The following is a 13,018-nucleotide window of genomic DNA, read 5'->3' as shown; positions in this document are numbered from 1 at the left end:
CCGCTGGTGCGCGGCTGTGCGGGCCGGGGGAGGCCCGAGCGCTCCGTGCGGACAAACCCGCAATGCCCCGGGGCGGTGCCGGGAGATGCGCACCCCTGGAAGCCGCTGCAGCCGCGTCCCGCCGCGCGGCGGGATGCGGCGCTGGGCGGTGCGGCGCGGCCTCCCCGCACCGGGCGGTGCCGGCGCGCCTGGCTGTGCGCGAGCGGCGCGCCTGATTGGGCGTCGGAGGCAGAAGATGCAAATGAGCGGGCGTGTCGCGGTGGGGGCCCCGCGCGGCGCCGCCGCGGGTGGCGGAGCGGGAGCGTGGGTCGCGGTCGGGGCCTCGGCAGCGGCGGGGTGCGGGCGGGAGCGCGAGGGGCTCCGCCGTGGTGCTTTGGTGGGTGTGGGGGTGTTGCGGCCGTGTGGTAGAGGGCGGTGCGTGCGGGTGGTGTCGGGGTCGTTGGGGTTGTGCTGTCAAGACTATACTTTCAGGGATCATTTCTGTAGTTGGTCACTAGAGGAGAGTGATCGCACTTGACCGGCATCACAAGCCACGAGGAGGAGCTGGGTGTTCTCTCCTGAGCGCGAAGCGGGCGGGCGGTGCTGCTTGGGCAGGAGCCGCCCGCCATTGATGACCGTTCCTGTTCCCGCTTGCGGGTGCGGGAGGGAGAGAGCACGGGCTGAGTGGTTTGTGCCCGGTTTTTTTTTTTTTCTTTTTACTGGTGTCCAAAAATAGTTGTTGCCGAAGTGGCAGGGGCCCCGGCGAGCGCCAAGGGGGCGGTACAGGCTGCTCATGGAACGCAGCCTGAGTCGGGGAGAGCTGCGGGATTGTCGGGGTGCCGCGAAGGCGCTTGACTTGCTGTCCGGGAGGGGTTGAGGGTGTGTCGGTGGCAGGGCGACCTCTTCCCTTCCTCGTCACGTCGCGCTGTCCCTGGGAGGCCGGGGGCCGCTGGCGGGGGCTAAGGCAGAAGACGCTCCTTGTTGGCGCCGAGCAGCGCGGGCGAGAGGGGCTTCGGGGCCGCTCAGAGCCGCGTGTGCTCGGCGGTGACGTTGCGTCAGTCGCGCTGCGGCGCCCCGGAGGCGGCTGCGCGCGGCGGCTGAGGGGACGGTGCGCAGAGAGCGGGGTTGGGGGTGGCGCCAGCGGCGCGACCGATGCGTTGCCCGAAGCCCGCCTCCCCGCACCGGGCGGTGCCGGCGCGCCTAGCTGTGCGCGAGCGGCGCGCCTGATTGGGCGTCGGAGGCAGAAGATGCAAATGAGCGGGCGTGTCGCGGTGGGGGCCCCGCGCGGCGCCGCCGCGGGTGGCGGAGCGGGAGCGTGGGTCGCGGTCGGGGCCTCGGCAGCGGCGGGGTGCGGGCGGGAGCGCGAGGGGCTCCGCCGTGGTGCTTTGGTGGGTGTGGGGGTGTTGCGGCCGTGTGGTAGAGGGCGGTGCGTGCGGGTGGTGTCGGGGTCGTTGGGGTTGTGTTGTTAAGACTATACTTTCAGGGATCATTTCTGTAGTTGGTCACTAGAGGAGAGTGATCGCACTTGACCGGCATCACAAGCCACGAGGAGGAGCTGGGTGTTCTCTCCTGAGCGCGAAGCGGGCGGGCGGTGCTGCTTGAGCAGGAGCCGCCCGCCATTGATGACCGTTCCTGTTCCCGCTTGCGGGTGCGGGAGGGAGAGAGCACGGGCTGAGTGGTTTGTGCCCGGTTTTTTTTTTTTTTTACTGGTTTATAAAAAAAGCAGCTCGGGGGGTTCACGGGCCGTTTCTGGACGTGGCGGCTCCGTGCGAGATGAACGCGTCCAGGTGGAACACGTCGGCTCTTCCCGACCCCTTCTGTGGGTTTGGGTATAGTCTTGACCGTGTGGGCCTTTGTCGGGCAGGGGAGGGGCGGGGGCGAGAAGCAGCCGGCCGGGCTGGGGTATAATGTCCCGTGGGGTGGGGTTGATCAGTGAAAACAAATGGTGTGAAAGTGTGTTAGTACTTTGTTGCACAAGTCAGGCGATGGTATTCTGGAGCCGGCTGCTGTGTAGGGCAAGGCAATGAAGCCAATGCATCCCTGTCTGAGCACCTGCAAGAGTCGGGCAGCGCTACCCACTGGTGGTGGTGGGGCCTTCTCTTCTCTCCAGGAAGGGGAAGCATGGACTGGGACGGTGCCGTCAAAACTTGGCAACTGGCTGATGCTGTCCAGGGAGAGCAGCTGGGATGCAAAGGACAGAATTACCAGAGTAATTCTTTATTCATACACATGAGGTGTCCCATATCAAAGTGGGGCACCCTGGGTGCATTTCATGCATGGTTCTTACACCCGTCACGCATTTGGGTACAAGATGTTTTGACAAGTCACGGCTTAACGCACGTGCACGCGCACACCACTATCCATTTGCATGTAGGCGTCCGCAGAGTCTGTCTTGCTGCAGTTCCTTATCTGTGATGCCAGATAACATGAGGGTTTCACAGAAATGTTGGAGGGGCTCAGGGGCTGGCCGTATTTGGTAGTCCGGGGGTATCTTTTGTACTTCCTGAACCTTCTGAGAAACCCCTATCTACAAGAAGGGCTCGAGGGAGGATCCGGGTAACTATAGGCCCATCAGCCTTACTTCAATCCCTGGGAAAGTTATGGAACGACTCCTCCTGGGGGCCATCACAAGTCAAATGAAGCACGTGATTGGGAAAAGCCAACATGGCTTCACTAAAGGCAGATTGTGCTTGACAAACCTGGTGGCCTTCTATGACAAAGTGACTTGCCTGGTTGACCTCGGGCGGGCAGTGGACATTGTCTACCTAGACTTCTCCAAGGCCTTTGATAGGGTCCCCCCCCAGTCTCCTCTTGGAGAAATTGATGTGTTATGGCCTAGACAAGTGGTCTGTGCAGTGGGTGGGGAATTGGCTGACAGGCAGCACCCAAAGGGTGGTGGTAAATAGCTCTTTGTCAAACTGGCAACCTGTCACTAGTGGAGTCCCCCAGGGATTGATATTGGGCCCAATGTTATTCAATATCTTTATAAGCGACCTGGATAACAGCATCAAATGTAGCCTGATGAATTTTGCAGATGACACCAAGTTGAGTGGGGAAGTAGACACTCCAGAAGGGAGAGCTGCTCTGCAGGGAGATTTGGATAGGCTGGAAGAGTGGGCCAGCAAGAACCTTATGAAGTTCAACAAGGAGAAGTGTAAGGTCATGCACCTGGGAAAACACAATCCGGGAGTGCAGCACAGACTAGGATCCACCCAGCTGGAGAGCAGCTCTGTGGAAAGGGACCTGGGGGGCCTGGTGGACGGGAAGCTCAACGTGAGCGAACAGTGGCTGCTGTGGCCAAGGCGGCCAACAGGATGCTGGGTTGCATCAAAAAGGGCATCACCAGCAGAGAGAAAGAAGTCATCATGCCGCTCTACTCAGCGCTTGTCAGGCCACACCTGGAGTACTGTGTACAGTCCTGGTCCCTGCTGCACAAAAAGGATGTGGACAGGCTGGAAGGGGTCCAGAGAAGGGCCACAAAGATGATCAGAGGACTGGGAAGCTGCCATACGAGGATAGGCTGGGAGAGCTAGGTTTGTTCAGCCTTGAGAAAAGGAGGCTCAGATGGGATCTCATCACCACGTACCAGTACTTAAGGGGTAGCTACAAAGAATATGGAGACCCCCTTTTTACAAGGGGTCACATGGAGAGGACAAGGGGGGATGGACACAAGTTGCTCTTGGGGAGATTCCGATTGGACATCAGAGGGAAATTTTTCACACTGAGGACAGTCACCATTGGAATAATCTATCCAGGGAAGTGGTTGACTCGGCCACGTTGGACACCTCTAAGAGTCGTCTGGACAGGGTGCTGGGCCATCTTGTTTAGACTCTGCTCTTCCCAGAAAGGTTGGACTAGATGATCGCTGAGGTCCCTTCCAACCTGGGATTCTGTGATCTCCAGGGTTGGGGCTGTCCTGGCAGTGAACTGGGGAGTGATGTAGCCACGCTCACTTGACCATGGCCATGCAGAATGCCATTACGTATCCAAAGAAAGTTTGTACAACTTCATATAATAAAGACTAATAGGTTCGATAGTTAGGAAATGAGTTTTTTGTAACAGTTGTAAAGCGTTTTTTCACAGCCTCCAGGTGACTTTGAAGAAAGCATAGGGTTTTGTAGCAGCTGTACCTGGTGTGTGGCTCTGCAGTACCTGGGGTCTGGAGCCTGGTCGGACTTTTTAGAAATCACCATTTGAGAGAGGGCGTTACTGTCGGTAGCTGACAGAGCGGCAGCCACCCGAGGCCGGGCGTGACGTGCTGTGCTGCCAGCTGGGTCCCATGCGTGCTGCTGGAGAGAAGCAAGTTGTTGGTATCGCCATTAGCCAGCCCCCAGGCTCGGGTGGGTGTAGCCCCAGTGCGGTACGTTTGGCTTGCGGGTCCTGGCTCCGCGAGCCTCAACTCGCGTGGGTGGCAGACGGGGGCTGCGGCGTCTCGTGTGGCGGGGGAGCGGAGGCGGAGCCGCGCGCCTGGCTGTGCGCGAGCGGCGCGCCTGATTGGGCGTCGGAGGCAGAAGATGCAAATGAGCGGGCGTGTCGCGGTGGGGGCCCCGCGCGGCGCCGCCGCGGGTGGCGGAGCGGGAGCGTGGGTCGCGGTCGGGGCCTCGGCAGCGGCGGGGTGCGGGCGGGAGCGCGAGGGGCTCCGCCGTGGTGCTTTGGTGGGTGTGGGGGTGTTGCGGCCGTGTGGTAGAGGGCGGTGCGTGCGGGTGGTGTCGGGGTCGTTGGGGGTGTGTTGTTAAGACTATACTTTCAGGGATCATTTCTGTAGTTGGTCACTAGAGGAGAGTGATCGCACTTGACCGGCATCACAAGCCACGAGGAGGAGCTGGGTGTTCTCTCCTGAGCGCGAAGCGGGCGGGCGGTGCTGCTTGAGCAGGAGCCGCCCGCCATTGATGACCGTTCCTGTTCCCGCTTGCGGGTGCGGGAGGGAGAGAGCACGGGCTGAGTGGTTTGTGCCCGGTTTTTTTTTTTTACTGGTCTATAAAAAAAGCAGTTATTACTGACCTGGGAGCAGCCTGGCGTGCACCTACGGCGGGCTACAAGCTACCCTTGTGGCAGAGCCTGGGTAGGGGAGAGCTGCGGGATTGTTGGGGGTGCTGCGAAGGCACCTGATATCTTTCTGCGGTGGTGTGACTGGCTGGGTCGACTAAGGGAGAGCAGTGGATGTTGTCCGTCTCGACTTCAGTAAGGCATTCGACATTGTCTCCCATAGCATTCTCATAGACAAGCTAAGGAAGCGTGGGTTGGATGAGTGGACAGTGAGGTGGATTGAGAACTGGCTCAACAACAGAACTCGGAGAGTCGTGATCAACAGGGCAAGGTCTGATTGGAGGCCTGTAACTAGTGGTGTCCCCCAAGGGTCTGTGCTGGGTCCAGTCCTGTTCAATATATTCATAAATGACCTGGACAAAGGGATAGAGCGTAACCTCAGCAAGTTCACTGACAATACAAAGCTGGGAGTGGCTGATACACCAGAAGGCTGTGCTGGCATCCAAAGAGACCTGGACAGGCTGGAGAGCTGGGCTGAGGGGGACCTCATGGAGTTCAACAAAAGCAAGTGCAAGGTCCTGCACTGGGGAGGAACATGTACCAGTACAGGTTGGCAGCTGACCTGCAGGAAAGCAGCTCTCCTGAGAAGGCCCTGGGAGTGCTGGTGGGCAGTGAGGTGACCCTGAGCCAGCACCTGGGCCTTGGGGCCAAGAAGGCCAATGGCGTCCTGGGCTGCATTAAAAGGAGTGTGGCCAGCAGGGCGAGGGAGGTTATCCTCCCCCTCTGCTCTGCCCTAGTGAGGCCACATCTGGAGTGCTGCATCCAGTTCTGGGGCCCCCAGTTCAAGCAGGGCAGGGAACTGCTTGAGCAAGTCCAGCGGAGAGCTAGCAAGATGATCAGGGGGGCTGGAGCATCTCCCTTGTGAGGAAAGGCTGAGAGACCTGGTTTTTTTCAGCCTGGAGAAGAGAAGGCTGAGGGGGGATCTCATCAGTGCTCATAAATATCTGAAGGGTGGGTGTCAGGAGGATGGGTCTAGACTTTTTTCAGTGGTGCCCAACGCCAGGCCAAGGGGCAACGGGCACAAGCTGGAACACGGGAAGTTCCACCTGAACGTGAGGACAAACCCCTTCCCTGTGCGGGTGCCAGAGCAGGGGCACAGGCTGCCCAGAGAGGCTGTGGGGTCCCTTCCCTGGAGACATTCACCCCCCGCCTGGACGCGGTCCTGTGCCCCCTGCTCTGGGGGTGCCTGCTCCAGCAGGGGTGGGATGGGATGAGCTCCAGAGGGCCCTTCCAGTCACTGCCATTCTGGGATTCAGTGACTTGCTGTCCGGGAGGGGTTGAGGGTGTGTCGGTGGCAGGGCGACCTCTTCCCTTCCTCGTCACGTCGCGCTGTCCCTGGGAGGCCGGGGGCCGCTGGCGGGGGCTAAGGCAGAAGACGCTCCTTGTTGGCGCCGAGCAGCGCGGGAGAGAGGGGCTTCGGGGCCGCTCAGAGCCGCGTGTGCTCGGCGGTGACGTTGCGTCAGTCGCGCTGCGGCGCCCCGGAGGCGGCTGCGCGCGGCGGCTGAGGGGACGGTGCGCAGAGAGCGGGGTTGGGGGTGGCGCCAGCGGCGCGACCGATGCGTTGCCCGAAGCCCGCCTCCCCGCACCGGGCGGTGCCGGCGCGCCTGGCTGTGCGCGAGCGGCGCGCCTGATTGGGCGTCGGAGGCAGAAGATGCAAATGAGCGGGCGTGTCGCGGTGGGGGCCCCGCGCGGCGCCGCCGCGGGTGGCGGAGCGGGAGCGTGGGTCGCGGTCGGGGCCTCGGGAGCGGCGGGGTGCGGGCGGGAGCGCGAGGGGCTCCGCCGTGGTGCTTTGGTGGGTGTGGGGGTGTTGCGGCCGTGTGGTGGAGGACGGTGCGTGCGGGTGGTGTCGGGGTCGTTGGGGGTGTGTTGTTAAGACTATACTTTCAGGGATCATTTCTGTAGTTGGTCACTAGAGGAGAGTGATCGCACTTGACCGGCATCACAAGCCACGAGGAGGAGCTGGGTGTTCTCTCCTGAGCGCGAAGCGGGCGGGCGGTGCTGCTTGGGCAGGAGCCGCCCGCCATTGATGACCGTTCCTGTTCCCGCTTGCGGGTGCGGGAGGGAGAGAGCACGGGCTGAGTGGTTTGTGCCCGTTTTTTTTTTAACTGGTTCCTAAAAAACAGATTGGAGTTTCTGTGAGTAACTGAACTCCCCTTCCAGTTGCGGTTTCAGATCTGTGTCCCTGTATTTTGTTCTTTACCACAGAATAGAATTCACTAATTGAAGAAAATTGGCAGTGCTGTGGTCTTACCCGTGCTCAATCAGGTTAACTCTTTGCCTCCGATATTTATACATCCTTTATTTGGAAACGTTGCAGACAAGCAGTGCATAATATGCATAGAAAGTTACAAGGACCGATGTTTGCTCTTTTTTTTCCAATTTCTATTAGTATCCTTATGTTTTCGTATTTCCGGTCTCTCGGAGGGAATATGGCAGTTGGTTTCAGTGTTAATGAACTGTTGCCTCTTATTCCAGGTGACGGGGAACAGGTGCTCTCTTCTCATAACCTTTTGTTTACTTGTAGGTATTTTTGTTGATGCTGTAAATTCCATGGGTCAAACTTCTCTCTTCACTGCTGCATTGCTAGGTCTTGGTAAATTAGTGGATGTGCTGTTGGATTATGGCTCAGACGCTAATCAGTTAAGTATAAAAATAAATTTTTATTCCTAAATTGAAAGTAATGTTTAATCTTGTGGTTTTAGTCAATGCAATACACAATAGTCACTGTATGTAAGTGAAGAAGTGCTTAAGATTTGTGTTGCTATTTTAGGCAAAGATCCTCAGAGGAAAGCAGGTGCCTATTTTTCCTTATTTCATGGTGTTTGTTGTTGTTTGGGAGTTCATAAACGTTGTAGGAATGCCGCTTTTTTGCCCAGAGGCACAGCTCGTTAAGTGTAGTAGGGGTAGGTCGAAACATTTCTGCTTTAACGTTCCTCAGTCGCTGTTATGATGGAAGCACCCCAGTCCATGCGGCTGCGTTCTCAGGAAATCAGTGGATTCTTAGCAAGTTATTGGATGAAGGAGGTGATCTGAGAGTACACGATAAAAATGGAAGAAGTCCTCAGTACTGGGCTATGTCAGCTGGGAAAGAAAGCAGTACTCAGGTACGTGTGTGTAATACCTGTGGAATGTGTGCTGAGATCTTCATCTTAAAGTGAAGAAACTCCCAGCATTCCACTGAGAAGTTCTTGGCTTTTACATGTTAGATGATTCGTTAACATTATTTCTCAGCATCAGTAATGGTATTTGAAAGTCCTCGTGATTCAGATTATCTCACTAAGGTTTTGCTCAGGTGCAGGGGCGTGTGTGTCTGTAACTTATTAGAACCTTTATCTGTAAGCATGCCGTGAGGGGAAAGACAGGCCCTTGTTTTTGATCCCGCATGTATGTAGTTAGTTTGCACATATGTGCAGTTCAGGAGTAAACCTGATGTAGTTTTCAAGTGGATCTCAGTCTGCGCATGAGCAGCATCAGCAAATGTGTAATTTTCGCTAGGATGGTAGTAAAATGTGATATCAAGAAGGCTTATGTATAACTGCAATATTGATTTAAAACTCATAATGCCCCTCTTTCCTGTTATTAAAATGCTCCTCTTACAAAGACACCCGATACTATAATTTGCAGTGGGTGAATGTCTTGCAAGTTAGTCATCTAGTGTTTGAAGTAAGATTTCTCTTACATTTTTGTGTAAATGATTTTCAAGTTTTTCTGTGTATCCATTTCTTGAAATGCCTATTTAAATATTGCGACTAGTTATTTTTTCCAGTAGTTATGAGCTATTAATTTAAAGTGGATTATCTTGCAGTTCTGAAGTAATTTTGTTGTGGTGGTTTTTTTTTTTCCCCCGTCCCCCTCCTCTCTAGATGCTGGAGTTCATACAGCGCTGTAGATTCCACATGCAGGCTGCCGTTCAAAATTTCCCCTCTGATCTACTCAGGAAGGTTGGCTCATCAAAAGCGCTGGTCTGCAGTCCGTCTAGGTTTGGCAGCCTTGTTCAAGGGTGAGAATATGTTCTCAAGTACTGAGGGACTGAGATACAAAGACTTTGACTTCCATATTCTGTTATCTTAAAATTAACAAGTTCTTGTTTCTTTTTGACAATATCAGATTTAAAACCAATATGTGCTAGGAATGATGATGCCTTTTATTTCTGTCGTGAGAGTTCTGAATAGAAACTCCATAGTTGTAAATATCTGTATATTAAGAGATACTCTTCAAATCAGCGGTATGAAGTACTGGGTTTTAATAGTATTAATATGGTGGCAGCATGAAGTAGCTTGTTTCTTGACCCTCCAAAGTAACTGCAAATCTTTTGAGGGTGTGTTTCCAACCTTTCCAAGAGCTTTTATGTCAGATATGTGTTAGGAAAAATACGTACTTGGGAACAAAAGGTGATGCAGGATGTCTTTGTGTGTGTGTGTCTACGTATATTTTTTTTTATTTGTTTAAAGCAAGACAGCCAACTACATATCATAATGGTGTATCTAAAAAGTTTTAATGAATTCACAATAATTTGCAATCTCAGCATCCACATTACACTTTTTGTGTGCGACCGGTCAAATGCAACATTTGAAATACAAGGCTTTTGCAGGATTTCTGCATTTTTCTCTTTTTTTTGTGTGTGTTTTACTCAAAACCTTAGCATATTAGTTACTCGTTCCTACTGTTTTTGATACTTAGAAATGTTGACAGCCCTCTGGGTAGACTTCTAAAAGGCGGAGCTAATGCGGCCAGGAACATTTACAGCTTTGGTTTTGGGAAGGTAAGATGCTATGGGTAATGGTTTTCTAATCTAGTACAGTTTCTCAGAGTCACATATTCTTCACAGTAATTACCCCACCTGTGCTATTCATTTTCATTGCATTCTTATTTCTATGGAAATAGTGGAAAGCGCCAATATTCAGGCCTTTAGTCATTAGTAGGCCTTATCAGAGGAAGCTGGTTTGGAAAAGGCAATAAAAACTCTCCTGTTAAACATCACCTGTGGGAGTTCTTAAGGGCTGGTTCTGCTTTTGCTATTTCAGCTTCACTCGAAAGTTAAGCTTTTGACGTAGATGTCTTAACATTTCATTTTGATGCTTTGGCTGACGCTCCCACCGGACTGCACTCCAGTTTTTTGTGACCTTGCAGCAGATGCGATGGATCTTGGGAACTGTTGCATATTCCTGTTGGTTATGTCCCGGTCTTGTTTCAGTTTTATCTTGCAGGCAGCGGGCATCTGGGGTACTTGGCATCTCTCCCTATTATTGGGGAAAAAGATGTGGTTCAGGCAGATGATGAACCAACATTTTCTTACCATGTTGGACCATACATGATCATGACAAAGTAAGTGGAATCAAGTGGATTTTAGCCCCTCTTAGTGTGTATCTGTTACTATCAAGCAGCAAGTTGTTGTACCAGATGCTTGCTTTGGATAGTTTTCCTTGTCTATTCTATATTCATCCCCTGCTTTCTGCTTGCAACTTTTCTGCAGTCTGCTGATTAATATCTTCTTTAGACTCCCCTGATATCTGTAGGTTGCTCTTGTCCTTTCCATCAATGTGAACTCAATTCTGGTTATTCACTGATTGCGATGTTTCGGTACTGCTTCCTTTTGTGGTGGGAAAGAGGTTGCTGGGGTTGCACAGATCCTGTTGTTCAGGGCTTAGTCGTCGTAACTGTGGGGTCAGACCTTCGGCCTCTGGATATGCATGGCTGCAGCCCACTTGCTTAAAACTGTGCTGAAATGAGAGTTGCAACAGCCAACCGAACCCTTTTTGAATCTTTTGTATTGCGTAGCAAGTGGTTGTGCCTCAGAGACGTCCAGAGAATTGACAAATTGGTGATTTAATCTTTCCAAAACACTGTCACAGTGGGCTGATGGCCTTCAGTGAAGGGAGTTTCAGGGCGTCCTTGTTCTTTACCTTGGGTCATGGAAGGGTAGCATCTTTGGGCAGCGAACATCTCCAGCTACATCCAGTCTTTAACAGGATGAGAACTTACTGTCAGTTTGAAAGAGCATGTGCTATAAACCAACAGGAGGAGACAGCACCAGAGAGTTTCAGAATTACAAAATTATTTGTAAGTAATCCCATAACTGGAAGAAAATACTGCAGAAAGCATCTCGTAGAAATTCCTTTTCTTCTCCTTGTAGCTTAATGTGGGGAGGCAGCAGAGTTACAGTGAAGGAACTCAGCTTTGAGCCCCATCGGAACTGTAGTAAACTACGCTTAGCTGATCTCCTCATTGCAGAGCAGGAGCATAGTAGGTAAGAAAGAATGTGCAGTAGCCACAAGTGCTCCTGGGGTTTGGGTGTCTCCAGTGATGTGAGGAGATGGGATTAACCTCGGGAGGACTGTCCGGCTGTGGCTGCACTTTCTCTCCAAATGAGAAATACAGGTCTCGTCTTCTCCTGTCTCTTCCTGCCCTCTTTGCTCCCCAGTGGCTAATACAGGAGAAGGTGCTAGTCTCTTCTCGTATGTCTGGACGAATGCTCCCTTGCACATTTCCTGATGGCTTATTTATAGATTCTCCTAGTTGCTACAGTAAGTGCTGTTTCCCAAACGCCTCCTAATCTATGGTTCTTTTAAAATTGTGGGTATTTTAATGATAAATTAGAAGGATTCACATTGTATTGATAGAAAGGCCTAGAAGGCCAGGACTCTTGTCTTTTAATCTCAGATTTCCCTTAAAATTTTCTTTTCCTCTCCTTTTACAGTAAACTCCGTCATCCTCATTTGCTGCAGTTGATGTCTGTTTGTCTGTCTAGTGACTTGGAGAAAACCCGATTAGTATATGAAAGGGTTAACTTTGGTTCTCTGTACAGCATCCTTCATGAAAGGGTAATTGGAATACTTGTTTTTTTAATAGTAACTAATTGAGAGGAAGAAGTTTAATAATTACATCTGCCCTCTTTACTCAAAGAACAAGACAAAATCATCAGTCTGTGTGTCTGGGTTTTATTTCATTGCCCAGTATCAGATATTCTGTGTAGGCTGCTAAAGGTTTTTAATTGGCAAATACTTCCGTTAATATTTAGGTGCAATTACATTGATTTTTCTTGTTCGGTGTCAGTCTTAAAATGGCTGCTGTTAATTCAGTTGAACTTTTAATCTTCTGCATTTGGTTTCATACCGCAAATGTGGCGAGACCAGCTTTTGTCCTTGAATATTTGCATGCAATACATTGCAAACTGCCTCTGTATAAAGGTGAAGGCATGAACTCACTTGTGGTTTTGGTTGGTTTGTTTGTTTTTATCGACTGATCTGTGTTTTGTTTTTGTCATTCAATATTTTTCTCTTTCAGTGTGGTTAATTCAGTCATTATTTTATTTCTTTAACTTTGAATACAGGCACCTAAGTTACTGGAGAAATTGCAGTCAAAGGCAAGAAATGCTAAGAATTCATTCTGCTTCAGAGTGAATTTTGGTGTAGTCAATATCTTTTTCTTAACCAATTTTTAAGGTGTTATTAGTTGGTTTGGTATTGAGAATAAACATAATTTAGCAAGTGCAATTCGTCTGACTTTTACTACAGTATGTTTCATGTTTGCTTTCTTTATGTCTTCAGTACAATAGTAGTTTTCCCCTACGTCGAGCCTTAAAGACCTACAATGCAAGTTTGGTTCTTCTGGGTTTTTTTCAGCATACAGAATTCCCAGTACTGCACATGGAGACAATTTTGTATGTGCTGCTCCAAATTAATGATGCTTTGCGTTTTCTACACTCCCGTGGATTTATCCACCGTTCAGTTACCTCCTATGCTATTCAGATTGTTTCTTCTGGTGAGGCAAAGCTGTGCAACTTGGAATACATGATAGAGAGGTAAAGAACTTCCTCACTGTTTTTGTGAAAGGGACAAACACAAGTCAGGTTTGGTGCTAAATTCTGCTGAAGTGCCCTCTCGATGACTAGGGGCTCCTGCCTCTGAGCCAGGCAACAGAGTTACAGGAGTAAAGAACTCCAAGTTGTCACTGCTCAGGCACATTCACTTTGCCAGAGGCAGTGTGGCAAGTT

General features: G+C 51.6%; 1 protein-coding gene and 4 non-coding genes across 5 annotated transcripts in view; all 5 read left to right on the top strand.

Annotated features, from left to right (window-relative positions):
* The window catches only part of TEX14 (testis expressed 14, intercellular bridge forming factor), a 35,377-nt gene that overhangs the window by 1,187 nt on the left and 21,172 nt on the right, over positions 1-13,018 (top strand). Inside the window, exons 3-10 of the mRNA XM_075113642.1 lie at positions 7,550-7,664; positions 7,964-8,129; positions 8,889-9,025; positions 9,706-9,787; positions 10,220-10,350; positions 11,159-11,272; positions 11,723-11,846; positions 12,648-12,826. Of these exons, the coding sequence (XP_074969743.1) occupies positions 7,550-7,664; positions 7,964-8,129; positions 8,889-9,025; positions 9,706-9,787; positions 10,220-10,350; positions 11,159-11,272; positions 11,723-11,846; positions 12,648-12,826 (1,048 nt within the window). The remainder of the gene's footprint in view (positions 1-7,549; positions 7,665-7,963; positions 8,130-8,888; positions 9,026-9,705; positions 9,788-10,219; positions 10,351-11,158; positions 11,273-11,722; positions 11,847-12,647; positions 12,827-13,018) is intronic.
* LOC142066341 (small nucleolar RNA U3) lies at positions 456-668 on the top strand. Its single transcript, XR_012663680.1, has one exon. It is a non-coding gene; the product is annotated as a small nucleolar RNA U3 (small nucleolar RNA).
* On the top strand, positions 1,447-1,659 carry LOC142066339 (small nucleolar RNA U3). The gene has a single exon (XR_012663678.1). It is a non-coding gene; the product is annotated as a small nucleolar RNA U3 (small nucleolar RNA).
* Positions 4,714-4,926, top strand: LOC142066330 (small nucleolar RNA U3). The gene has a single exon (XR_012663669.1). It is a non-coding gene; the product is annotated as a small nucleolar RNA U3 (small nucleolar RNA).
* Positions 6,897-7,109, top strand: LOC142066340 (small nucleolar RNA U3). Its single transcript, XR_012663679.1, has one exon. It is a non-coding gene; the product is annotated as a small nucleolar RNA U3 (small nucleolar RNA).

Source organism: Phalacrocorax aristotelis, chromosome 18 (assembly GCF_949628215.1).
Source record: "Phalacrocorax aristotelis chromosome 18, bGulAri2.1, whole genome shotgun sequence".
Lineage (NCBI taxonomy): Eukaryota > Metazoa > Chordata > Aves > Suliformes > Phalacrocoracidae > Phalacrocorax > Phalacrocorax aristotelis.
This window is presented reverse-complemented; position numbering and strand designations above follow the sequence as displayed.